Raw genomic sequence first — 26932 nt, forward strand, 5'->3', positions numbered from 1 at the left:
TGCAGGACCTCACATCACAGTGCAGCTCGCAGCCTCCTCATAAGTCTCACTACTTGACGCATCCTTGACACAGGCCTTCACATTGCAAGCCCCTCTTTGACAGCATCCTCGACAACTATGCAGTACTTTGCATCACAGCACCGCAGCTTCTTCGGATCCGCCACTGTACGACGCATACCCGAGGCTGGACTTCTCTTTGCATGCCCCTCAGCAACGGCTTCCTTGACAAGGACGCAGACCTCGGCATTGCAGCCCCAGAAGCTCTTCAGAACAACCAATGCACAACGCAACCTCGATGCAGGATCTCACAATGCACTGCAACCAGGATTTAAGGTACTTTGTTCATTGGGCCTAACTTTGTCCCTATATCACGCGCATGTTTTATTGTAGTTGAACTGATCTTTGACGTTGTCCTGGGCCAGCACAACCAGATAACAGTTGGTGCTTTGTACTTCTAGGCACTATTTTTTTAAAAAAATTAAAATTGCATGCCTACAGTTCTACTAATTGGGATTTTTCATTTTCCTCTCAAATAATTTATTAAATTGCATTGTATTTTTCATAATTTGTGTGGAAGTTTTCTTTTGTTGTGTTTTAACTTCATTATTGTGTGAAGTGCTGCATAAATACTTTACACGTTGCCGCTAAGTAATTAGGCTTGACTGAGTTTGTGCCAAGTAACCAAAGGAACAGGTTACTTTAGTGATTTTTTTGTGATTCCCCTTGAAAAAGAATTGTGGCTGCTGCTTGAGAAGGGCTTGCACCCCTCTCAACAAACAAAACAATGTCTCACTTGTTTCTCAGTGGTGGGATTCAGTACTTGTGTTTGTGCAGTATCTTACAATAATTTGTGTAACACAAAAATCCCATTATAATTTGGTACAAGTTCCTTTTTTTCTTTTTTGACATTCTCCTTGATTGGCCTCATTTGCTTTTTCCAATTTCCTTCTATTTAACCTGCCATTGTGCCTCTGTGACCCTACCTGCAAGCATGGAGTTTGAGAATAATAATTTGGAGAGCTACACAGTGGCTGCGATCAAGAGATTGTGTAGGGAGAGGGGAGGTGCCAGCAACCAAGGGCTCCAATAAGTAGGAGTTCCAGAAGACATTCAGAACCTGGTGGGAGGCTTGCCAGTTACAGACTACAGTAGATGGAAAATAAGCAGATGGAAGTTGAGGAGGAGCAGGGGGGAGGAGATGAAGGAGGAGGAAGGCAGCCTGCCTGATCATGGCGTCAGGGGAGAGAGTGGAGAATCCACAGGAGGGAGGTCCCCTGCCAGATCCAGGGCAGGTAGCAGCATCTCTTTCCATATTATGTCTCTAGAGGAGCTGGAGGACTGGAGTGCTGAGAGGTAGCTCAATGTGCAGCTGTCCAAACTCGAGCTGGAGAGGGAAGCATCCATTGAGGAGTTTGCTGCAAAGACGGCGGCAGAGGAGGTAAGCCTGGCCGTTTAGGAAAATAAACTGGCCCTGGAAGAGAAGAAATGTCTGCTGGCAAATGAAAGGAGTAAACAAGAGATGGAACTCAAAGTCAAATAGGCCTCAGTCCAGCAGTAATGGTGGCAATGATACCCAAGTGCCAAATGGAAACAGGAGGGTCCATATTCCTAAGGACGTAGTGCTTAACTTTGTTGTGGGAGATGATATAGATAAGTGGTTCAAGGCCTAATTGGTTGCCTTAGAAATGCACAGGGTGGCTTAGGAGGATAGGGGGGCCAGTCCCTGGAGGCACATTCCCAATGAAGCGAGGTGGTCACTGTTAGCCCTAGGGAAAGGGGACAGAATGAGGTATCCACTCATGAAGGCCACTCTTAACAGGAAATATGCCCTCATTCCTGATAAGTATAGGCAAAAGTTTACAGAAAGTCTGAAATGGTCCAATAGTCCTGTGTGTATCATGTGGGGTCATTTTGCAAGGCGCTGGGTGGTTGGGTGAAGGGCTGTGATGCGAAGAATTACCAAGGGCTATACAATGTATTTGCCAGGGATTATATAGCCAGCAATTGTTTTCCAGAACATCTCCAAAAGCTAAAGGATGGTATGGTCATTGTCCCTAGGGAGCTTGCTAAGGAGGCAGACAACTGGCAAAGCACTAGGGTCCATAAGGTGGTACCTGGGAGTGACTTGAGAGGGGTGGTTCAGGCTCCCCCAGCAGAGTGGGGGGATCAAGTGAGACACAGACAAGTCCCAGGGAAAGGTGAGAAGAAAGGGTTCCTATGACCCTTCTGAGAAGCAGGGAGGAGGCTCCATTGGGCAGTGAGATGCGGCACCCCATTTCCAGCCTGGTGGTTTGATTGTTTTGAGTTAGGACAAAAGGAGAGGAAATGTATCTGTCCTAAGAAACCGCCCACTGGCGGGAGGTCTACAGAGGTGGCCAATGTGGACTTAGGGGTAATTTGTCTCCGGCGGCAGGTTACAGAACATGCACTAGTCTCCCTTAGTTGGGAGGTAGACTCAGAGGGTGAGGAGCAGATCCCAGAGAGTGGGAGGTGTCACTTTCACCAGGTCAAAGTACATTGGAACCCTGTCACAGCTTTGAGGGACACCAGGGTCAGACAGATCATGGTAGTGAAAAGACTGGTTTCTACAGAGCAGTACACCGGACCAGTGTGTAGAGTAACTCAGTGGCAGGAGCAGGACATTTTCCACCCCATGGCTCTGGGATCCCTGCAATGAGATCAGGAGGTGGCCCAGAGGAGAGGCATAGTTAGTCCACAGCTGCCCATTGACTGCATTTTAGGAGATGAGTTGCCACTGGTATTGGAAGAGCTAAGAAGGGTGGCGTCCAGGGTGCTCTGAAAGTTCAGGTGTCTAGGGGCACCACTCTCAGAGGATACAAAGGCCCAGATGCTGGGGGAGTTTAGGTTCACCACTGTTCAGCCTCAGGCTACAGTGGTGGCCACTGAGTGGCCAGTCTCAGGCTATTACCCCTGGATTGGTGGAAGGGGAGTAGAAGTAGGGTGCCTAACACCCAGGGATACTGGCTCCACTCTGAGAAACTTCATAGGTTAGAGAACTCTGGATGGCTCGGGCATGGTTCTTGACACTTACAGTTGTTAGTGGCCTCTGTTAGTTGCTGTCTGTTAGAAACTGGGTTTCTGGTTGGCAACCGTATGCACCCTGTCTAAGCAGAAGCCAAAGTCCTTGTCAGGGTAAGCTAGAACACACTAAGGGCTACATTGTGACTTTTGGCAAAGCGGGAGAGGGCAGTATGTCACGCCACACTCCTACAGTGCCAAAGCCCTGGTTGAGCTGCCCACCAGATTTGTAGTTTCCTCCTGTCTGTCGTGCTTTTTTGGTGTTCCCACGGTGGTGCCTCTATAAACATGCACCGCAATGGAAATGCCAAAAACAGTTCCTGCACGGCATGGACTTTTAAGCCCATGCCGTGCAGGAATTGGTGTACATGCACGCAGAGGGGCACATGTTGTGCCCCCCTGTGTGCATCCACATGGCGTGAGGCACAGAAGGGCCATGTACAACCGCTTTGTTTCCTCTCTGCCATGGTTTTCAGGGTGGTGGGACCGCTGTGAAAACTATGGTGGAGAGGAAACTCAAAATATTTTTATGCCACCACCAGGGAACAGCGGTTCCACGGTGGCGGTCCCATGGCGATCTGACCACCGAAGTCGTAATGGGGGGTCGAACCGGCGATGCGGGGGTTGCTGGACCACCACTGCTGCTCCACCATGAGTCTGGGAGTCCTCTGACCAAGAGATTTGTAATTAGGCTCTAAAAGATAACCTGTGCTCACCCTTTGGTAGCTTGGCACAGAGCACTCAGGCTTATTTAAAAAGGCAATGTGTAAAGTATCTGTGCAACACACACAATCAATAAAACAATGAATGCACCACAAAATGACTCGACACAGGTTTATGCAAATAGTTTAAAATAGTATAAACAAAACAATTCCAGAATGATGGAAATCCAATGTATAGAAATTGAGATATTGAATTTTAAAAGAATAAACGCAGTAATGCTCTTAAAAGCAAGTAGCATAAAAGGTTACTTTAGATTGCGCTGGACTGGGCCAAAGTCACAGTTCAGGCCAAGCTCCTGAAAGCGCAGACTGGCTACATAATCCACGCAAGCCCCAGGGAACAAAGTATCTTTCCTGACTGCAAGCAATGAGATGCCTCAATCTCCGCTCTGTAAAGGCAGTGTGTCAGTTCCAAAGAAGGGTGCAGAAGTAAAGGGACGTCAAGCGATGCATCGGATTCTACTATGCAGTTGAAGGGATGTGTTGATCTCACCAAGCTGCAGCTGCGGGTAAACTGTCTAATGTGTCGATCTCTGAGGCAAATCGCTGGTTCTGATGCGATGCACTGATTTTACTCCTGCAACCAGGTTGATGATACTGTTCTGTTATACACAGACAGGAGATACGTTGAAATCCATGTTGCAAGTATCTGCCCCAGTTCCAGTGAGCCAGGCACATGAGCAGAGGTAGGTAGAGACTTTGATTTTCCGGAGTCTCAAGCAAAAGGAGGCATGCCAGCAAGCCCTTGAAGATCACTTGGAGTAATGGTAGAGTTCAGCTCTGTTTCAGCAGAGTCAAGGAGCAGCAGGCAGCAGGACGGCGATCAGAAAATCACGCCTTCCAGATCGGCAGTCCAGTTGAGTCCATTAAGCAGCACAGCAGTTCTTCTGGCAGAGCTTCAGTTACAAGTCACGTAGTGTCTGATTTTAAAAGTGCCTTTGATTTGTGGGGGTGACTTCAAAGCAGCTCTCTGAAGTACACAGGTTTCCCTTTCAGTCCCGTCCTGTCTGCCAGGCTATCCGTCGGGGGTAAATCAGTCCTTTGTGTGGTGACAGGACACTACCTATTCAAGTGAAGTGTAAGCCCCTCACTTTCATCCTAACCAGGAAATGCTGATGTATGTAGATTGGAACTCAGACACACCTATCCTTCCTGTGTTGTGGCTGTTTGGAGGGAATGCACAAAGTATAGCTGTGACCCACTCCAGACGTGTATTGGTCAGTCACTCAGAGTGTTAAGTGCAGAGAAATTTCCACTTTCTAAAATTGTTATTTATAAAATAATAATGTTAAATCCATCTACACCAGTAAGTAGGATTTATCAATATTATTGCAAACATATGGAACATGAAAAACGAGCAGGAATTACAGCATAAACGTGTATTAAGTAGTATTGGAGACAGGCTGTCAGGCACTCAGAGCATTAAGTGCAGAGAAATTTCTACTTTCTAAAATTGTAATTTATAAAATAATAATGTTAAATCCATCTTCACCAGTAAGTAGGATTTATCAACATTATTGCAAACATATGGAACATGAAAAAAACGATCAAGAATTACAGCATAAACGTGTATTAAGTAGTTGTCAATGGTAAACTATGAGAAGAGTAGGCCTCACACTAGTGAAAAATGAAATAGGCTGTTTGTCACTTCCAGGACATGGAAAACACAAAAGTACATGTCCTATCTTTTACTTACATAGCACCCTGCCCTTAGGGCTACCTATGGCCTACTTCAGGGGTGACATATGTAGCAAAAGAGGAGTTTAAAGCTTGGCAAGGTGTTTTAAATACCAAGTCAAAGTGGCAGTAAACTACACACAAGCACTTTAATGGCAAGCCTGAGACAGGCTTCAAAGGCAACTTCTGTGGGTGACATAATCAGTGCTGCAGCCACTAGTAGCATTTAACTTATAGGCCCTAGGTTTATGGTACACCACCTTACAAGGGACCTACAAGTAAATTAAATAGGTCAATTAAACATACATGAATTGCACACATGTTTGGGGAATAAGCACATGCACTTTAGCACTGTTTAGCTGTGGTAAAGTTCTCAGAGTACTGAGGTCAACAAAAAGATTCAGCAAAACGTGGAGGCAAAAAGCAAAGGGATTGAGGAAGAGCACCCTAAGGCTGACAAGTCTAACTCTGTCTCTATTGGCAGAGTTGTCCTTGGGTTGGGGACAGAAGTCTGATCCAAGGGGTGGACTGGGCCACATCATTTTGATGGCCATAGTGGTACTGTCTGCCTTCTGGGATGCATCTGTGAGCAACTTATTTTTCAATAAAATCTTAAACAATTCATAACTTCTGTGTTACTGTTTGGATTATTGGCATTTTGGTGTCAAATAATGTATTGAATTTTATTCTATTATTCTAAATTTTTGTTTTGTTTTTCTTGTGTGATATTTTCATTTTATTACTATTGAAGTGCTGCATAACTAATTTAAACATTTTACTCTTTTGTGCCCAGCTAACAGAGGGTTAAGTACAGGTTATTTAAGTGACTTTTTATGGTTAACCCTGACAAGGATTGTGGCCGTTGCTTGAGAAGAACTCACACCCTCTCAACCAACAATTTTTCACACATTATTATGTATTAAAATGTATTGGAGAGGCGTTTTACCTTACTCACAAAAGTCTCTGACATCAGCAGGAATACCTTACAAATGACAGAGTTACCAGTCAAAATTACGGGTAGCAAAACGTATCCCCCGAATCTCTGGATTGTCTCTAATCCTATGGGCTAGGGGTTCTATGCTCAAGGCAAAAAGGAGGTGGAAGAAGGGGCAACCCTGTCTTGTCCCACAAGCCAGGCCAAAGGGGGAAGAAGCTACTCCATTAACAAGTTCCCAAGAGCAGGGAGAGTGATAGTTAGCGCAAATCATCCCTATAAAGGTCTCGTTGAAGCCGAAGCACTGAAGCACTCTAAACAAAAAAGTCCTTTCCACGCGATCAAATGCTTTCTCCGCATCTAGCGAGAGAAGCGCTGCTGGAATGTTTTTCTTGCGGGCCTTGTCAATGATATGGATGATGCGCCGCATGTTATCACGGATCTGTCACCCCTTAATGAATCTGGATTGGTCTGGATCTATAAGACCGGTGACTATTGATTCGAGATGAGTGGCCAGGATTTTAGAGTACATTTTAGCATCTAGGTTCAGGAGAGCAATCGGGCGGTAAGAAGAGCAAGCAGTGGGATACTTACCAGGCTTAGGGATCACTGCCACTATCGCTTCACCCATGGAGGGAGTGACTTGTTGCGTAGAGGAAATTACGTTAAATAGAATAGCTAAAAAGGGCACGAACTCCGGCGTGTAGGTACGATAGAAGTGGGCTGAGAAGCCATTCGGCCTTGGAGCTTTCTGAAGTTTAAGGGAGTCAATCGCCTTCTGGCCTTCCTCAGCGTTTATGGGTTCACCAAGTCTTTGTTAGATGTGGCCCCTACTTGAGGGAGGTCCAGAGAATCCCCCATCTCAGATCCTTCTGTCTCTCTACCGGCTATCCATGACGAGCTGGTGACGTTGGAACGGGTGGCGGGATTTAAGGTTAATTTGGCCAAATCCTTCTTACTAAATCTAACAATATCAAAAGAAGAGTGGCGACGGGTAGAAGGGGCGTCACCTTTTCGCTGCACTACAAAATAGATCACTTACCTAGGCGTTAAGCTCACCCCACCTATATGAGATCTATATAAATCTAACTTTTCCCCCCTTCTTCGACAACTGAAGACTGATCTGGGTAAATGTAGTGTGGCATACATCACCTGGTTGGTCAGGATTAATGCCATCAAGATGAATGTTCTCCCTCGTTTGCTTTACCTTTTTCAAGGGTTGCCTATTCCAGTGAAGGCGGCTCTTTTTGGGGAGATGCGACACATGATTACCAAATTTATTTGGCAGGGAAAAAGGGCACGACTTCCCTATAATTTATTCACAAAACCACGCAAAGAGGGCGGCTTAGCATTACCGGACTTCCACTCCTATTAACGAGGGGCACAACTGCGGGTAATCACGAAATGGTCGCTGCTGGCTTCAGAGTGGCATTGGCTGCATATAGACAGCCAGATAACAGGACGCACCATTTGGGACCTTCTATGGAAACCAAAGAAGGACAGACTACTCAACGCTAACATTAGCACGTATACATCCACCACCCTAAAGGTCTGGGATGTACTTATTAAGATACTGCACCTTACGACCTTCCCCTCTCCTTACACGCCTATACATTTTAATGTTGAATTCCTCCCGGCGCTACAAGAGGGCCCCTTTGAGGCCTGAAGGAAGGGAGGCTGTCACATGATCTCTCACCTGTTTAACAAAGGAGAGTTCCTCCCTTTTTGGGAATGTAAGAAACAATTTCCTGTGACCGCTAAGGAAGAATACCATTACTTACAGCTGTAACACTGGGTGAAGCAACCCCTGGTGCAGCTGGCCGCCATCAGGGAGTTGCTCCTTATCGAGAAGTTTGCTCAGTCTGGGTTCACTTCCAAAGGTCGTATCTCCTTCTAGTATGCTCTTATACAAGCATTGAGCCCCAGATCGACCCCGCATTTTAAACACTTTTGGGATGTGCTTTTGGCTACCCCCTTAGAAGATAAGCACTGGGAACATTTAGGTAGAGATATAGTTAAATACAACCACTCAATGTACCTCAGAGAGGCACACTATAAAATTATGCATGATTGGTACATATACCCTCAGAAACTTCACATGATTTTTACCAACTCGTCGGACAGGTGCTGGGGGGATTGTTGTATTTTAGGCGACTTCCGACATATGGTGGGACTGCCCCTCCATACAGCCTTTCTGGAAGGAAATGTTGTCCCAAATTAAGCTTAACCTAGGCTATCCTATCCCCAGCTCTCTGGAACATGTTTTGTTGGGGGTAAGAGACCCAAATTTCAAATGCCAAACACAGAGTGACAAATCTGTTATGTGGCTTTGTTAGAGGGCATCCAAGATGGCAGTTGCCGCTGCATTAATGCCAAACACAGAGTGACAAATCTGTTATGTGGCTTTGTTAGAGGGCAGCCAAGATGGCAGTTGCCGCTGCATTGAACAAACAAGAGGCCCCATCCTTAACTCAATGGCATGCAAGATTGTGGAGGGCTTTGGTTTTGGAGCGCATTGGCTGACATAGTGGAGTATGCCAGGAAAAGCTTCAACTACATTTGGTCTACGCTGGTGAGCTACTTGTCGGAGGGGCTCCCTTTGGTGGCCTGCACTCCACAGCTTAGGGCTCTCAACTTATTCCACATCTAATCACACTACAGCTACCGGGACCCAGAGCAGCACGTCTGTCATCCGAGCAGAGGCCCCAGTAACCCAGTCCTCATGCTCACCTTACCGTAATTTACACCATGACAAGTTATGTTCGTTTTTCGGTATGTTTAAGTTTCCTTTCTATGTTACTCTCTTGGGAGGGTAGATTGGTGCTCAGAAACATTGGCCTGAAAGTAACATGTAATGATACTGTTTTTTTTCTTTAAAAAACATTTATTCGCCACAGACCTTGTGGCTAAACTGTTACCTTCATATGAGAACTGTAACTCTGGGCTGAATTTTCTTAAGACTGATGTTACCTATGTAATGCTTTTTGTCTCACTCTCAGAGAAAAATTTCAATAAACGGATTTTGAAATAAAAGTACTGATAGTTACGAAAAAACTAATTTGCCTGCATTTTGCACCCCGTAAATCGTATATGTTTAGGCATTTGTACAAATGTAACATTTCACTTTTGAAATAGCTTATGATTCCAGTTTAAACCATTTTTTCCTATGCTTCTTTTTTATGACCCCTGCAAAAATTAAAATGGTGTAAATTATGTATTTTCCAACTCTTTCATTGCACTGTGTATTGCAAGAGTACCGGAATGTGCTCAGTTGTATTTGCAACAGTTCAAGGATATCAAGTTTTGAAAGACTTAGTGACGATTACCACATAACTCTAGGTATATACCCTTGTCATTCTTCTGCCACATCTTTGGGACCTCCCACAAGTGCAAAGTTAACATGATACTAAGGGTTTGAACACAAGCTAGGTGGATTTGAGTGCGTGGATGCCGGGTGACCAGAATTAACATTTTCGATCAATGCCCCCACACCTAAATCTGAATATTTGAGTAACTTTCCAAAGAATAGTGAACAACCTGTGAACTCAGAAAATCCCTTGTGCTGTTCCTTATGTGGGTGACTCAATACGGGGTCAGTTTGGCTCTTATTTGCCTCCTCTGGCCGGGTGCTAAATGACAGTGAGGACCTATGCGAGAGTGCTTGGATGTCAGGGGGTACTGCAGACTGTGGGCAGGTAGAAGCCATGCCCCCCACATGCGCAGGAGCCAGACTGAGTTGGTGCCTATCACCCCTCTCCAATCTCCATGCGATTATGATGCATAGCTGTTCCAGTCCGTGACATCCAAATGCTGGAACCTGGGTCCTACAGTGATTTGGCCATAAGTGTGCACAATAAGACCCAATAAGAACACTACACCTGCATATCAAGACAGTACTTACAACCTTGCATAAATTACACAGGAGTGCATTACAATTTTTGTCAGGTGTGAGCAGGTAAATTGAGCCATAAAATATCAATCTTGATTCAGTTTATGCATATGTAATCTAGTCAGTTAGTTAGCTCATGTGTATTCTTCTACATAGGACAAGCTTGGATTTTCCGGAAAAAAACTATTTTCCTGTGAATTTATATGTGTGTGTGTGCAGCCAGAAGGCTAGAAATCAGCGTCATGCAGTGGTTCCTGAATTAAATACATTTCAGAAGTGCTTCTACAGTATTGCCTTTTGTCCGATGCCTCTTACGACTGTATTAGAGAGCGATTATCTTATAAATGTAATGAGATTGCTTTTGTCTTCGCTCACCTGAAAATTAAAGGAACAAATAGGTTGTGAAAAGCGCGTGTTAGGGTAGAGCTATATCTAGCTGTCTTTCAAGTCTCATGTCGTAATAAATAAAAATAAAAAATTATATACAGAAAGGAGCTTTGGAATGTCGATTATCATCTTTGTGAGAGCCTTCTATTTGATTGGCCAGTAATTGTATTAGGTTGCATAGGAAAAGATGCACTGTTTTTGTATCAAGTTTGCTGTCCACTGGAGCTCATGTGAATAACAAAAAAATATACAGAGAGAAGCTCAGCAACAGCCATACTTGTAACAACAGCAGAAACTAAATGAATGACCCCAAGTGTCACCACAGCAGGTGATAGAGCAGTGACCTGAGATGTAACTGCAGTAGAGACTATAGCAGTGATAACAAATGTCCCCATTGCAGGAATGATAACAACATTGACAATTGCCACCACAGTCAGGATAGCAGCAGCAACTTTAGGGGAAACAACCGTAAAGAGCAGGAATAGCAGCACTGAAAACAGCTGGAACCTCAGCATGAACAAAAAGAGTGACAATAGCTCCTACCGCAGCAGGAATCAGAGAAAAAGAAGTTGCAATAGCTGGAACCATAGCCACCACAACAGTGGCAACAATAATTGCAAGCTGTGACAGCAGCTTCCACTACAGCTGTTACCATTGCTGCCACCACAACTAGGACAACAGCAGTGATGACAGTTGGCACAATAGCAGGACCAACAGTAGCAGCCATGGCTTCCACCAAACTGGGGACAACAGTAGGTAACAGAAGCTACCAAAATGCCAGGGACCAGTTTAGGAGCCACAGCTGGAGCCTCAGAAGGGACAACAGCATCAACAACAGCAGCGAAAATGGCAGCAACAGATGGTTTCATCAAGTCAAGAGCCAAAGCAGCAACAACACTAGCCAAAACAGCTGCATATAACCACCACAACATAGCCAAAAAGCTGAATAGGTGCAAGCACAACACGAACCACAGCAGTGGCAACAGCTTGCACCATGCTGTAAACACAGTAGCAACCACAGCTGCCACTACAACAGGGAGAACAGCAATTACAGCTGTAAGCACACCAAACTACAGTTGGCACCACAGGTCAGACAAAATTGACCTCAGCAGCAGTCACAGCTACCACAGCAGTGGTAACCACTGCGGAGACCACACACGTTAGCACAGCTGCTCCGTGGAAGTAACAACTATAGTGATGACAGCTGCTATCACAGTAGGGACACAAGCAACTACCACAAGTGCAAACAAAGCAATGACCACAGCAAGAGTCACAGCAGTTGCAACAGATACAACCTCAACAGGAGCAACAGGTGTGGCAATATCTTCTAATAAGGCAGGACCAGCGTTAGATTTGGGGGTCTCTAGTTGGCACAGGTAGGTACTTGTGACAAATAGGATAAGGGGATTACACTCCTAAATAAACCCTGCTCAACCCCTTGGTAGCTTGGCACGAGCAGACAGGCTTCTCCCAGAGGAAGTGTGTAAAGCATTTGTGACCACATACAGTAACCCAGTGACAACACTGCACATGAACACCACACAAGGTTTATATAAAAAAATAAGTATACTTTATATAGAGTTACTACAAGACCATAAACAACAAAAATACACAATACTATTACTTTAAGATGGTAGATTTAGCTTAGTTTAGTTCAGTTTTTAAGATGCGACACTTTGCATCAATGTACCTTATGATGCGTTGCGCTTCCACGACAAGTAATGTGTCAGCGAGGGAAATGCGGCAAAGTTCTGGTGCAAAGAAATAAAGACAACGCTCTCTCCTTGATGCGACACGCTTCCCGGTGATGCGGCAGCGTCTGCTGCGACGTCAATCCTCTTCTCCGGCGATTCGAGATACTTTACAAGATGCAAGCCGCGACCGGCCCTGAGACAAGCTTCCCAGCGATGGGGCGATGTTGATCCTCTCTACTGGCAATGCGAGTTGCTTCCACAAGGAAGCGAGCCACGACAGGCCCTGCGACACTCTTCCCGGTGATGCAGCGGCATCTGCGGCGACGTCGATCCTCTTCTCCAGCGATGAGCCGCAACAGGTCCTGCAACACACTTCTCAGAGATGCGGCAGCGTCTGGTGTGACGTCGATCCTTCTCTCTTGCAACACGCTTCCCGGCGATGTGCGGCGTCTGCTGCGACGTCGATTCTCTTCTCCGGTGATGCGGGGTGCTTCGTGTTGTGAAGCGGCAGCGCCAGTTCGGCGACACGCTTCTCGATCTTGCATCGCGCTTCCAGCTCCTTGCCACACGCAAACCCCCCACAAAGTTCAGCACAGCTGCAGGCACTTCAGGAAGACTTTTGGGGAGCTGGTGGGTGAAGTCTGTTGTCCCTGAGATTTCAGCAGGAGGCAAGCTCTGTTCCAAGCCCTTGGAGATCCTTCACAAGTTGAAAGTAAAGCACACAAAGTTATTTCTCCTTTCTTTGGCAGTCAGGCAACCACTACAGGCCAATCCCCTAAGCAGCACTTCAGCTTAGGAATAGTCTCTCCTCAGTTTCTTCAGGTTCCTCTCCTCAGCAAGGTTTCTTCTTGTAGTCCAAAAGTGATCTAATTTCATGGGATCAGGTTCCCAATATTTATACCCCCAAATCCTTTGTTATCTGGGGGGAGAGGGGCCTTTGCCCAGTCCAAACCAGTTCCTGAGCACTTTGTTTACAGGACTCCTTTCTTCTATTCACTGGACAGGGCAGAGACATCAGCCCCCCCCCCCCCCCCAGGAGGTGGAGCCAGCACAGGGGAGGGAAGGCACAGCCCTGGAGCACTCTGTTGACAGGATTCCTTCCCTTCTTTCAGTGTGCAAGGCAGAGACATCAGACACACCACAGGGGGTGGAGCCAGCATTGTAGAGGGAAGGCCCAGCCCCATTCAGGTCCCAGGTACAACTCCTCCCTCCCATCTAGATGCAGATCTCTCTATTCACCACTGGGCTCCCCCAGCCTGTCTCCTGGAATCCCCCAGCCCTGTCACTCACAAACTCCAGACAAAGGAATACACAACATAGCAGAGGCAGGCTTGAAAGGTTAGGCAAGAAAATACCCTACTTTCTAAAAGTGGTATTTTCAAACACAGAATATTAAAACCAACTTTACTAAAAGATGTATTTTATTATTCTGAGTTCAGGCATACTAAACTCGAATTTCCACCATGTTCTCTGAGTCAGTTAGGATTATAAAATGTAACAATTCTAACAGGCCATTATGGTCTATGGAGAACAGGTAGCCTTGCAATAGAGAAAAACGAAAATGGCTGTAATTCACTATTAGGAAATGCCACACACACCAGGGCATGTCCTACCTTATACTTACAATGCACCCTGCCCTTGGGTCTACCATAGGGGTGACTGATATGAAGAAAAGGGAAGGTTTAGGGACTGGCAAGTGGGTGCACTTGCCCAGTCAGTATGACAGTACCAGACTGCACACAGGCTCTGCAATGGCAGATCTTATACACATTTACAAGGCTGCTTCTGTGGGTGGCACAACCAGTGCTGCAGGCCCACTAGCAGCATTTGGATTACAAACCCTGGCTACCCCTGGTGCACTGTACTAGGGTCTGACAAGTAAACCAAACAGTCAATCATGGAATCACCAATTAATACATTCATTTACAATAGGGAGCACTTGCACTGTGGCACTGAACAGCAGTGGCACAGTGCCCAAAACATCTAACACCAGCAAAAACACATGAGGCAACAGCAAAAATGGAAGGGAGACCCAGGCCAATGGTGCCAGGTCTAACAATCAGCCAAAACTGAAGCCCCGACACTAATCACAGTAGCTACAACCACAGCCACCACCACAGTAGACATGACAGCTACAACAATAGTTGCATCCAGTGACAAAAGCTTCCACCATAGTAGTAACCACCACTGCTACCATAACAAGCATGGACATCAGCACTGATAACAGCTACCATGACAGCAGGGACACCCCCAGTAACTGCAGCTGCTATCAAAGTAGGGACACCGCCGAGACACCAGCAGGGCAACAGCATCCGCACGTGCAATATCCGCACGTGCGGATGCACGTGCGGATGCAATATCCGCACGTGCAGGCAAGCATGTTACAGCTTGCCTGCACGTGCGGATATTCAGTTCATTAAGAATGGGTTTGAAGTACTGTCTCCTCGGGACCATGACAGCTGGGCATTCACATAGTAGATGGATTAGAGATTTCTTATAATAGCCATGCAGTCGACACTGTGCTGTTTGTTTGATGTTTTTCCAGGACGGCTGTAGGTCTATTGAATCGTGCGGACCCATCCGGTAGTCTGTTTAGCTCTTTTTTAACTGCCGGCTAAAGTGAGATATTAAGTATGCTTGCTGCTTTAATGATTTATAAGAGGTGATGACAGTCCACCCATGCCGACGTTTGGAAATTGTATTTTTATCTTCCAGAAAATATTTATTTTTTGCTGCGTCATTGACCGCTTTACTGATGCTTGCTTTATCTGCCCTATTTTCCCATGCTGTTTGTGTTTCCAAGTCAACCAAACAAGTTCTCAAGTAACTTCCCCATGAGCTTGATGTTTCTTGGTCCACCTGGTGCTTAATTTCTTCGCAGCATAAGCTGTCCATTGTGTCTGGGTCTGTGGAGCGAAATTTCTGGCATAGCCCCGCATGCTCCGGAATTTCTGGTTTTGGAGGCCGAATTGAAGCCGGACATGCGACGGGGAGGCAGACTTTGGCATATTGAAAACAGCCTTTGTTAATCTTCGTCTGGAGATAATTTAATAGATTAGCCTCCTTGCCACACCAAGTGACTAAACCGTATGGCAGAGTGGGCAAGATTTGCGCAGCCATGACTTTTAAAAGGTGGTTATTATTTGGGCAATCCAATTTTGTTTTAGTAGTCTGTACGCAAAAATTAGCGATTGTGCTTTGGCTTTTATGGCCAGTTTGTGCTCCTTGTGTGTTGTGCCCTGCCCTATTGTTATGCCAAGGTATTTGTAGGACCCTTGCTCTTTCACCGTTGCCCCTTTCACCAACCATTTAAACTTATTTTTTTTGGAATCTACTAGGCAGAACGACTTTTGTTTTTTCTTTATTTAGTTCCAGGTTTTCCCGGTCCAAATAGGATACTAGGTTATTTATCGCTCTTTGTAGACCAATGGGGGTTTGGCTTAACACTACGATATCGTCCACGTACTGTAAAACGGAAATCGGCTTGTTAGCCATGTTCGGCGGAGAACAATTGGCTGCTTCCATGTTTTTGCTGATGTCTGAGAGAAACAAATTGAATAGGCTTCCTTGTTTTAAACCTTGCTGCGTGTCGATGCTCGAAGTAGTACTGCATCCATCGCCTAATTTCACTCTTGCCCAGGTGTCACTATATAAGGCAATTATTGCATTTAGTAATTGACTTGGCAATCCCCATGCGTTTAACTTTTCCCAGAGACGGTTTCTACTCACTCGGTCAAAGGCGGATTTTATATCAACAAAACATGCATACAGCTGTGTTCTCTTTTCTACTGTTTTTTCGGTTAAAAGCGCCAGGATAGCCAAGTTTGTTATTGTACCCAAACCTTGTCTAAATCCCGTTTGGAACTTGGGAATTATGTTCTTATCGTCCATCCAATCTCGCAGCTGAACTAGGAGGCAAAAAAAGTAGAGCTTGGCCTCTACATTTGAGAGAATTTTATAGAGCGCGCAGCGGCCCCAACGGGGCGTCCCGGCGCTGAAACTCTGAAAACAAAAGGGAGGTCAGAGGGGCAGATATCCAGATTTAAGATGGGAATAGGTGTGTTTTCAGGGATTTACGGAAGACTAATTCTGTCTGACAGGTGCGTAAGGCTAATGGGAGTTTGTTCCAGCACTGGGAGGTACAAACCTCAAAGGTTTTGCCACCTGCCCGAGATCGTTTAAAACGAGGGGTTTCCAGGAAATGGAGGGAATTGGACCGTAGAGTCCTGGAGTTGGCATAAGGTCGAAGGGTGTTTTTAAGGTGTGCCGATCCCTTGCCTTTTGAAGCTCGAAAGGCCAGTACCATGGCTTTGAACACACATCTTTTTGCTATGGGCAGCCAGTGTAGCTTACGGAGATGAGGAGACATCAATTAGAGATATCAGCCTGTAGTTCCCTGGCTTGCGATGGTCACCCTGTTTAAATATTGGATGGATTATGCTCCCTTACCAAGAATTGGGGACGTCGGTTTGCATATAAATCTTATTGAAGAGAGGCATTAGATTCTCCGACCAGAAATCTGGGTTGTTCTTGAAAAGCGCATTGGCCAGCCCATTCCGATCTGCCGCTCCATCTGTCTTAAGTTTTTATCAGCAACAAATGCTATAGCCGTAAGACTGGGAGCATGGGGGGGTAGTGTGGTCACAGGAAGGCTGGGGGTATGTGTAGTGAGGAGAGGGAGTTCTCCTTGGTGGAACTAGGGCCCTCACACACCTAGCAAGCTAGGTGTCATGCTTCATCATTTGAGCCTGAGTCCATCATCCCCTTTGGTATCACTTTGTTCGCTCTAAATTGGCAGGGTATGCCCAGATATGGGTCCCTTGCTCACTCTACCACTGGATTCAAGATAGCCTGGCTGATGAGGATTATGAATCCGAAACCGGTCCCAGGATGCTTTTTTCCGGTCCAGGGAAGACATGGCTTGGCAGTTCCGGCTGGACTGTTCCCATGAGGCACAGGGTCAAGACTGATTTGTATATGGCCATGTCTGCACTAGAGTGGTGTGGTGAGCAAAATAACGATGGATTAAACCCAGATCTGTGACTGGGGGTGAATGATTCGCCATTGTGCAACATTCTGTCCATCAAGTGTTGTTTTTGCACTACTGTAGGAACAACAAAGGCAACAACTGCTGATAGCAAGACGGAGACAACTGCATTGTCCAGAGCTTATCAAAAAATCTGATAACTAGAATACTTGAATGATGGTAATTATACTGAGTCACATTCCAGTCCACCATTTTGTATTCACTGTGGCACCATTTTTTCTTTACTGTGACCAGTGGTGGCTGCCTCGGAAAGGGGGTGGTAGGACGGGGGAATGGATTACAAAAAAATATAATAAAAAAAAATGACTTTCCTTTTCCTTCGCCGGCGCACATCTCTCCTCTGGCCTCATCCTCACAATCTGCAAGAAGCACCGGAAGCACTCAGGCTTCCTGGCTCTCCCAGCCAATCATGACGCTGCAGGAGCAGCATCGTGATTGGTCTGAGCGTCCTGTCTGGATGCTCAGGCAGTACCTGGGGAGGCTGGGCATGTTCTCTACTGGGCTTTTGAAATGCAGCCCAATGGAAAACATGCAAGTGCGCATTGCGGTTTGGCCGGTCCAGGAGGGCCCCCACCTGGCTCCGAGCTCCGCATAGAAAAAAAAATGATCATAACTTTATGTTATTATGATTTTCTTTTTCTTTGGTGCACTGCTGAATTAGCAGTGGGGCGATGCTCCTCTGCCTTAGCGGAGGAGCCGCCACTGACTGTGACATCAGAGAGACTCATAGTATTCAAATCTGAGTTTGCTTGTTTGGTTTTCAGTCACAGGATGCTCTGATTTTCATTTTGTGCAGACTTCTCCTATTGCAGCAGTACGAAGGCTGATATGCATATTATTAGTCCATGTCTCTACTGGCATGATCAGCAACAAAATGGGGGGACTGGAGTGTGGCCAACAATAGATATCAGTGACTGGGATTATTTCAAGCATTAGGTAGTGTGAGAGAGGTGCGGTGGAAAGAGCTGAAGTAGTGAGAGAAATCATGATGGGAAAGAAAGTGAGAGTTAAGGCAGAGAGTCTAAGAGAGAGGTGAGGGATAGAGTGGTGGCTAAGGTACAGAGAGATGAGGTTTAGAGCAAGGTCAAGTAGATGGGGAGAGGTACATGGAGGTGAAATGGGATGAGAGAAGTGAGGTGCAGGGTGGGGGTGTGGTGGAGAAAGAGCTGAGGAGAGAGAGGGGCTAATGCCGAGAGGTTCAGATGGACATGTGGACAAATAGAATGGTAAAGAGAGCTGTGAGGTCATGAGAGAGAGGTGGGGTAGAAAGAGATTTTTTGAGGTAAAGGTATACACTTGTGAGATGTAGAGAAAATAGGTAGAGAGAAGAAGTACGTATATAGACGTGTAGAGATGGAGAGAGGTGAAGAAAGAGGTTTAAGGTAGAAAGGGTGAGCGGAAGACAGGGGAATAATATGAGACAAAAAATATTTTAAATGTAATTGGCACCAACTGCATGAGAGCATGAAGGGTTAAGACTGGACAAGGAATGCATCTATTATCGATTTTGTTGAAGCTCCGAGCCCTGCTGTTAAACAAAAACAGAATCTGTTTCATGCACTCTGGCACCTCTCACTGCCCCAGTCGCTTTTCCAGGGAGTTGGAAGGTGGGGGCGACTGGCAATTGTCCACTCTGTCCATGTCTTAAACTATTTCTGGAGCGATTAACTCTTGTTATACAGAATTGGTGGAATGGTGAAATTACAAATTCTTGACCAGTGAAAACCGCTGAAGTTTTTAAACTTTGAAACGTGCATACAGTATTCCAGTAGGTTGTACAGACCATGGGCAAATACATGGAATCTCGTAATAAATGATTAACACAAGTCAAAGAGGGAGAGACAAAAAGAAAGGGATAGGCAGTCATTGAAAGGATGTAAGAGAGAGGGAGACATAGGAGGGTGCAAGAGAGAAGGAGAGAAATGGAAGTGGGATTCACGGATGGTGGGAGAAGGCGAGAGAAAGAGCGATTGAGACAGACTGATGAGGGAAGGAGGGTGTAATGGTGAGAGAGAGAGAGAGGGGGGGAGTTAGAGAAGGAAGGGAAGAATGAAAGTGAATGCAAGAGGGCGAAAGAGAGGATTTGACAAGGGAGTTTCAAAAGTGCACAAGGGCAGAGAACAAAGAGCCTGTGTTAGGAAGTACAAAAAGTAAGTGCAATGTTGTCCCTTCTCCTTTAACCATATGCTACAATTCAACTACACAAGTTTATGAGTCAAGTCATGATCTGCCAAAATATGTATAAATCACTTGCTCGGGGTTTGTATAGCAGCACACTTGTCTTTGTGGGGCACAATTCACAAAGTTTGTTGCGCACCTGACTTGAACGTAAGTGCACAAAAAAGCACTTTGCATATGTAAATTCTACACATTGATTCGGCGAATCAAGATTGGTTGGATGTGAATGCGTGAAATGAAAAAGTGTAGAGGATTTCCACATATTCATTCGGTTAGTATAGTCGTGAATTTCTGGGTGGGGCAGCCTGCCGAAGTAGGTGTATTCCCACACACACGAATATGTGTGGGTACGCAAATATGTATGTGTGTGTAGAGTGCAAACCTTGGTAGAAGCAACAGTGCAATGCACAATAATAGTGGGGCCGCTGAGTGCTGAATCAGGGTTATTAACATACAGGATGTTCGTGGTTGGTGAACCCCAGCCTGGGAATTGTTAATGCTCTCTCAAGACCAGGGCCTTCAGTGCCTTTCGTACTGCTTTTCTCTCTCTAACCGTTTTTTCTTTCCAGAGTATTTCGAAATATAATTCTTGGATGGTTCGCCGCTCTGGCTACATATACATAGAGTTGCTTGTTGGGTATTCCTGTATTTTCATATGCAAATGCGGTGTTTTTTCTATGCCTGCCCTTGCATTGAACACGTTTCCGCTTCCTCGATAAGACAGTGCATGAACAATTCACACAGAAACTAATATACGCAGCTCAAAGTCAGGCACTCCTCTCATACCCTAACCCTAAAGAGTTAAAGTCAACTCTATTTAATGTTTAAACCGCCTTCATTTTGCGAGGGGGTTAAACATCATTTTTAATGGCCGTTCGTGTATTTGCGAACAGCAACAACCGTTTAGAATTGGCCAAGGTGTGTGGAACATTAAGTGCTAAAAACACTGACTGAAGCTGAACACTAAGACTCGGTGTATCCAAAAAAGTTTAGTCATGCCCAGGTGTCCACCCCCCGCAAAGATGTCCAATGGAGTGCTCTGAAGACATACGATGGAATCAAGCACTTTATAAAACACCTAAATAAATTATTAAAACGTGAGTGTCTGTGTTATTTCTGTGGATGCCCTGTTCTTGCCCCGCACTGCAAGCGGGCAACGTGTCTCTGGTTCCGTTTTACCTGAATGAATATAAGGCAGGCGTTCATATTTGGACCCAGCCTGCTCCTCAGTGCCAGCAGCGTTTACACGCGTGCAGGTAAATAATATGCAGATTTCCTAAAGTGTGGTGGACAGGATTATTGTGAGGAAGGAGCAGGCGAGCGTATCGGCGAGAATCAGGATTCTGTCGAGTTACCCACCACTCCCCCCCCCCCACCCCCCCATCGCAACTCACACACCTCCATTCCCTGGCTGCCACGCGCGAGCAACTCTGCTCCAAAGCGAAAAGTTAAATAAACGACTCGTAAACGGAGGGAAAAAAACTACAAAAGAAAACAAAAAGATCTAGGAAAAAAACATTTCTCTGGTGCTGCTCCAAAACACCAGTTGAGTCTGAAGTGATGTTTACACCGGTGCCGGTGCACTATAACAGTCCCTGGGCCGCTGCCAGCACCTTCAAATGCACATTAGCTCGGATGCAAAGTACTTAAAGTTAGAAGGGGGCGAGGGAGGAGGTACAGCCCGTGCTCTGCTCACACCGCGCGCTCTCGTATCCTCCCCTTGCCTGGCTGCAATAGACTGAATACCTGTGCAGCGCGCGATAGGCAGTGTGCTTTCAGCCCCAGCTCATGCCAGCGTGTGCTCTTCTCCCGGCAGGTTCAACAAGTGCCGAGCCCTCGCCAGCCATGCCGCTCGCCCGCCGCCAATAGCCAGACCATGCCTCTCCACAGCAAGGCGCCTGGAGTCACCCTGCTTCACCAGATCCAAGCCACTGAGCTGGAGTGCCGCGGCAGGCCGCCGCTCAAGATCCCCCTGGACAGACCCCTCAGTGAGATGTACGTGGAGAACAACCGGACGGGCATTTTCAACTACCCGGAGGGCACCACCTACGAGTTTGCGGCAGCCGCTGCCCCCATTTACAGCTCGGCCGGCCTCGGCTATGGCGCCAGTTCGGACTCCTTCGGCTCCGGCAGCCTGGGTGGGCTTCATTCCTTGAACAGCGTCCCCCCCAGCCCCGTGGTGTTCCTCCAGACGGCGCCCCAGCTCTCACCGTTCATTCACCACCACGGGCAGCAGGTGCCCTACTACCTGGACAGTGAGCAGGGGGCGTTCGGCGCCAGAGAGGCAGCCCCCCCGGCATTCTACAGGTAAGAAGTGCTTGTTGGTGAGGCTGCACCTTAAGGAATCCAGCCACTGAAAAGCTTTTTAATGCATATGTATTCCTGTCAGAGCATGTATGGGGCCGTTCATTCTGATCTGTTCAGTGTGGTAGAAACTTCAACATGTGACTGCGTCTTAAAGTTACGCAGAAGACGTAGCTTAGGATATGTCACAGTGGTTAAGTGCCGGTGTCTGAGTTCTGGTGATCAGCTGGTGAGCAGTCTGAGGGGCAGATTCACAAGCCCCTTGCGCCACTTTCCCGTCACTTTTCCATGTTAAAAGTGACACAAAAGTGGCGCAAGGGGCTTGTAAGTCTGCCCCTGAGTCTTTTAAAGGAGAGCTGGGTTTACCATCCCTCCGAAGATGAAATACTGAAGTGAGTACCACCAAACTGGGTAACAGTGACATCTGCTCTCCGCAGTGCTTAGAAACAAAACAAGTGAGATGTGATGAGCGAAAGAAAAACAGTTATATATATCAGTGCTTTGATTTGTTTGCCTCTGGTTTTTAGGACGTGCTCGGAAGGTCACGGTGCCCCGGGGTTACTTCACCAGGGAGGTGGAGCTCAACCCAGTTTGTAAATCTGATCAGTGCTTTTAGTACCTCAGCTCGGGGAGGACAGTTCTGGGAAGAAGAATGAATGGAAAAGGCAAGTCAGCAACGGGAAATAGGAGCGACGGGAAGGAAAGGGTTAATAAATAAAAAAGCGTCCGCGGCATTAAATCTAGTCCGCTTTAGAAAGGTCAGGTAACTTATCTGGCGCTGCGAGGCCCAAGGTTCTGCTCTCGGGCTTTTTGCGCGGCGATGCAGGACCCTTCCCTCACGAACAGTCCGGGCACGGCGTGTTCCTCCTAATCAAACATCCTTGAACATTGAAACTGTGACTGTGCCGCAATGCCCTGTCTGAAACCGGCCTTCATAGAGCCGTTTCAACAGAGCCGCGCGGGCAGCAGTACAGGTTGAACAGGTGGGAGAGAGAGGGTGGATTTACTGAGGCTTTTACGGCGATTACAATCGGGTTGTGTCTTGTAAGGGGCGGGAGGTGCAGAGCTCCTGTATGTACTCCACGCTCTGGAATCAGTACCTTCCACCAGAGGGCTTGCATGAATACACATTTTAGAGCACAGGCAAATTAGGGCCTTGAATAGTTTCCTGAGAGTTTAGTGTCACGGGTAATCTTTCTTTTCGCCCCCAAAGATGAAGTGTGCGGAATAAGGTCTCGCCCTAGCACCTAGCAATAAAGGGGCTTTGCACCTGACCTGGCTACCGTTCCAAGTATGACGATGCAAAAAAAAACAAAATTTCTTTATTAAAGCGCCTCGATTGCCTGTAGTCTTCATTACTCTGAGTCAATTCTTCCCTGTAGTGTAGTTGCTATTTTTAATTGTCATTTGCATAGCGCACAATTTGCTAATAGTAGGTACTGCAGCTCCTTTCAGTACTCAACCATGAGGATTGCGTTGGAGGGGCACGTGCAGGGGCATCTTTAATGTATGGCTCGAGCTGGTTCCAATGGGCGAATTAGGACTGACTCCTTTTACGTGGGACAGAAGTCCACATGGCATGTTTATGCTTTCTTTCTATAAAGTAGTTCACCGCAAAACATCGAAAGGTAATTCATTGCCTTTTGCACGTGGCTGAAACATAAAATGCCGGCGGGGTTGGGGCATTCACAGGCCTCTTAAATTCTTCCTCTGGACAATTTAAATACGGCAAATATTCTTACTGATTAAATACGGCAAATATTCTTACTGAGGCACTCACTCGCGACGCCAGCGCTTGTGAAGGTGGCCGTATTTTGGTCTACTTTCTCGTCACCACTGACGCTGGTGCGCGCGTGTCTTCTAAATGCAAATGTTTTCTGGCCTTTCTGAGAACTTTCAGCTGTACGATGACGTCGATCCTGGCACCTTACCCAACCATCACTGGCCTTTGTCTTATCTGCCACTGAAAAATAAACCGCTGAGTCGGCATTGGCAGGGGAGGATTCCATGAACCTGTGATCACAGGCACACAGTGGTGTTAAAAGTGGTGCTTTTCAAATGAGACCGGATCGACCCCGCCCCACCAATGCTTGCCACTTCCTTTAATGTATGATGCCACGTGTTACCAGGCAGATCTGAGGGGAGTCACTTTCATTTAGGCGCTATGGGGCCGTGTTTTTTTCTCTTCACTAGTGACTGAAATGTGTCTTAATGTTGGAATATACCCAAAAGGCGGTTAGCTGTACTCAAGGATGTACACATACCTTAACTCTGACCAGAGGCGCAACTATAGCCAAATTTCGGGGGGGGGGGGGGGGGGGTAGATTCTTCCAGCAATATGCAGAGTGGAGATGCAGGGGCTTTAAGAAGGGGTGAAAACACAACAAAGGAAAGCAAGTCAATTGTCTTTTAAAGACCTGTGAAGTACTCGGGTGCGCTGTATGTGTGCCCGGGAAGCTGTCTCAGCCGCTGACACACACGAGGGGGATGGGGGCAGGAGGAGGGGGGCTGAAGCCCTTTGAGCCCAATGGGCGCAGCGGGCCTGACTGACATATATAGGGATCTTAGGACGAGAGGTCTGATCCACTGTTTCCGGTTAGCTGTCATTACAGAGTTAGCTGCTAGTAGGCACCTGGGTATAAGAAGTACAATCAGAAAAATGTGCCCTCCACCCATGGATACCGTAGAATCAGCATGGTGGTGTGTTGACCTTACTTGCACGTGCGAGGCCAGGGGCACGCGACAGACGTCGTGCATGTCCAGTCATGTCGAAACTCTCCCATAACTTGCCACGCTTCTAAAGGTAGCCTCAGACTGTGTTTGCGTGTGAAGTAACTCTGGGGCATAAGTGTGTGAGAGTCGAATATATGCACAAACAATGGCATTTATGCTAGAGTGTGATGGAAGGTCGGACCAGGACACACCGTCGGCAGCGTTAATTCTCTTTTGTTAGTCTGTGGTTTTAAAAACTCGTGCAGTTGTTCCACGGTGAACTCACGGGCCTTTGGACCATGCTAACACTATCAGTAGAGTTAATAATAAATATAAACGAAATGCATCTTCATGTACTGGACCGAAAAAGCAGTGTTTCCTTCTTACAAGTTATTGAATAATGTTTTAGTTCTTTGCTTTGATGAAATAAAGAGCAAGAGATAAAATAGAACAACATTATTTTCCAGAATGACATTCGAACAATCTTTTCATTACTCTCTCAGAGAGCCCAAAATGAAAATACTTCATTTTGTAACACAATGATGACCCTGCTGCCGGGCTTTCTTAACCTAACTGAGTTTAGAGCGGGTGATGTTTTGAGAGCTTTTCAATGCAAAATAAGGAGACCCCCTCTGCGCAAAAACTTTTGAGGTCAGGGAGAAGAGGGGAAAGCAACAATACTATCAGAGAAAGCTCCCACGTCACCTATAGGTGACGTGGGAGCTTTCTCTGATAGTATTGAGTGCTTTTCAAAACTCTCTGCATTTTAAAAATGGCGTTTAAAAAGTTTGGGTTCAGTCCATGACCCTCATCTCAAAGAAATTGATACCAGCAATTAATGGGAACCCATCGGTTGTGCTAAGGGATGTAAAGAGCATGAACAAACCCTCTGAAAATTCTGCCGTGTGGAAGGGAGGATGAGCTCCCACTTCACGAGGTATTGGCATGTCCGCTATGTGAGGAACCTCTATCTCTGAAGCCGGAGAGGCAGAGCGAAAAATTCCTAAGATTAAAGCAAATGTTGGAAATTCCTCTTCTGCGGTTCAGAATGCTACTGCTGTTGGCTCTGTCACTGGGTGGTTGCCAAAGTAGAAGGATGTAGGTGCTACCAATCTTTCTGTAACCGTAGGTCTTGCTTGGGTGTTTGGACTTCGGTTTGTGGCTTTGCGCGGCCCTCCTCCCCAATTTTGTCGGGTCAAGGGTGATCCTGATTGCTGGTCTGCATGTTGGAATCTCACACAGCTACTACAATCAAGTTATCCCAAAACTGGAGGCCAGCAGTGCTTTGGAAATCTGTGATTTTAATAGCAGCAACCATGAGTGTAGGGTCTTCAAGTAAGCGGGTCCCCGTTAATCAGAGTTGGGCTTGTCAGGTGTACTGTCTTCATTGGGTCATGAAGTTAACCCTACTATGGCAGTGGTTTTGAAAATGTGGTCCGGTGAACCCTGGGGGTCCTCAAAGCTTGCTCAGGGAGTCAGTGACTGCTTAAAAAGTTCAATAATATTAACAGATTAATAAAGTGGCTAAAGAAGCAAAATATACAATTGAAAATGTTAAAACATTCTGTAAATGGGACGAAATTTTAAATTGGAGGACAGATATTCAGTTAGTAGTCACACATTAAGTCATGGGAGCAGGTCAAATTCGTGAAACAGAATATAATATGGGCAATAAGTGACCTCAGTTGCATGAAGAAAAGTTCCAACCTTCCCATTTAAAAGAAATGTTGGATTTTTTAATATTTGTTTTATGAATTAAATTAAATATTTCATCATTAGCATATTTGTTTGATGGATGCTTGTTTCTGTATTTTGCCTGTATTGTTTTGCATTCAAATTATCGATAGTGCTAAAGACAGTAATCACTCAGTGTGGGTCCCCAGATTCCAATAATAATTCAATAGGGGACCATGGGTTCCAGTAGTGCGTGGGGATCTACATAAGTCAAAATGTTAAGAACCACTGTACTAGGGCAGTGGTTCTTCAGCTTTAACTTCTGTTGACCCCTACTTAATCGGCACTAGAATCTGGGGTCCCTAACTAAATTATTATTGGAATCTGGGGTCCCACTGAGTCACTACTGAAATCTGGGCACTCCCAACAAAGTGATTTTGATGATTTGAAAAGCAAAAGAATACACAAAAATACAGAAGCATGCATTCATTAAAGCAATACACACATGCTGAAATCATTTATGTAATTCACAAACAAATATACAAATGAAAACTTGTAATTTTAAGGGGAAGGTTAGTGCTTTTCTAAATTAAATTGTGACCACCTGCTGCCCATACTATATTATGTTTGATCCACTCACACTGCACCCAGGAATCAATCCGAGGATACCAAGTA

General features: G+C 46.0%; 1 protein-coding gene across 1 annotated transcript in view; it reads left to right on the top strand.

Annotated features, from left to right (window-relative positions):
• The first annotated feature begins 21335 nt into the window (after positions 1-21335).
• The window catches only part of ESR1 (estrogen receptor 1), a 1629997-nt gene continuing 1624400 nt past the window's right edge, over positions 21336-26932 (top strand). The window contains exon 1 of the mRNA XM_078648772.1: positions 21336-21874. Within this exon, the coding sequence (XP_078504898.1) occupies positions 21444-21874 (431 nt within the window). The 5' untranslated portion in view covers positions 21336-21443. The remainder of the gene's footprint in view (positions 21875-26932) is intronic.

The sequence above is a fragment of the Lissotriton helveticus genome, chromosome 6 (genome assembly GCF_964261635.1).
Source record: "Lissotriton helveticus chromosome 6, aLisHel1.1, whole genome shotgun sequence".
NCBI lineage: Eukaryota > Metazoa > Chordata > Amphibia > Caudata > Salamandridae > Lissotriton > Lissotriton helveticus.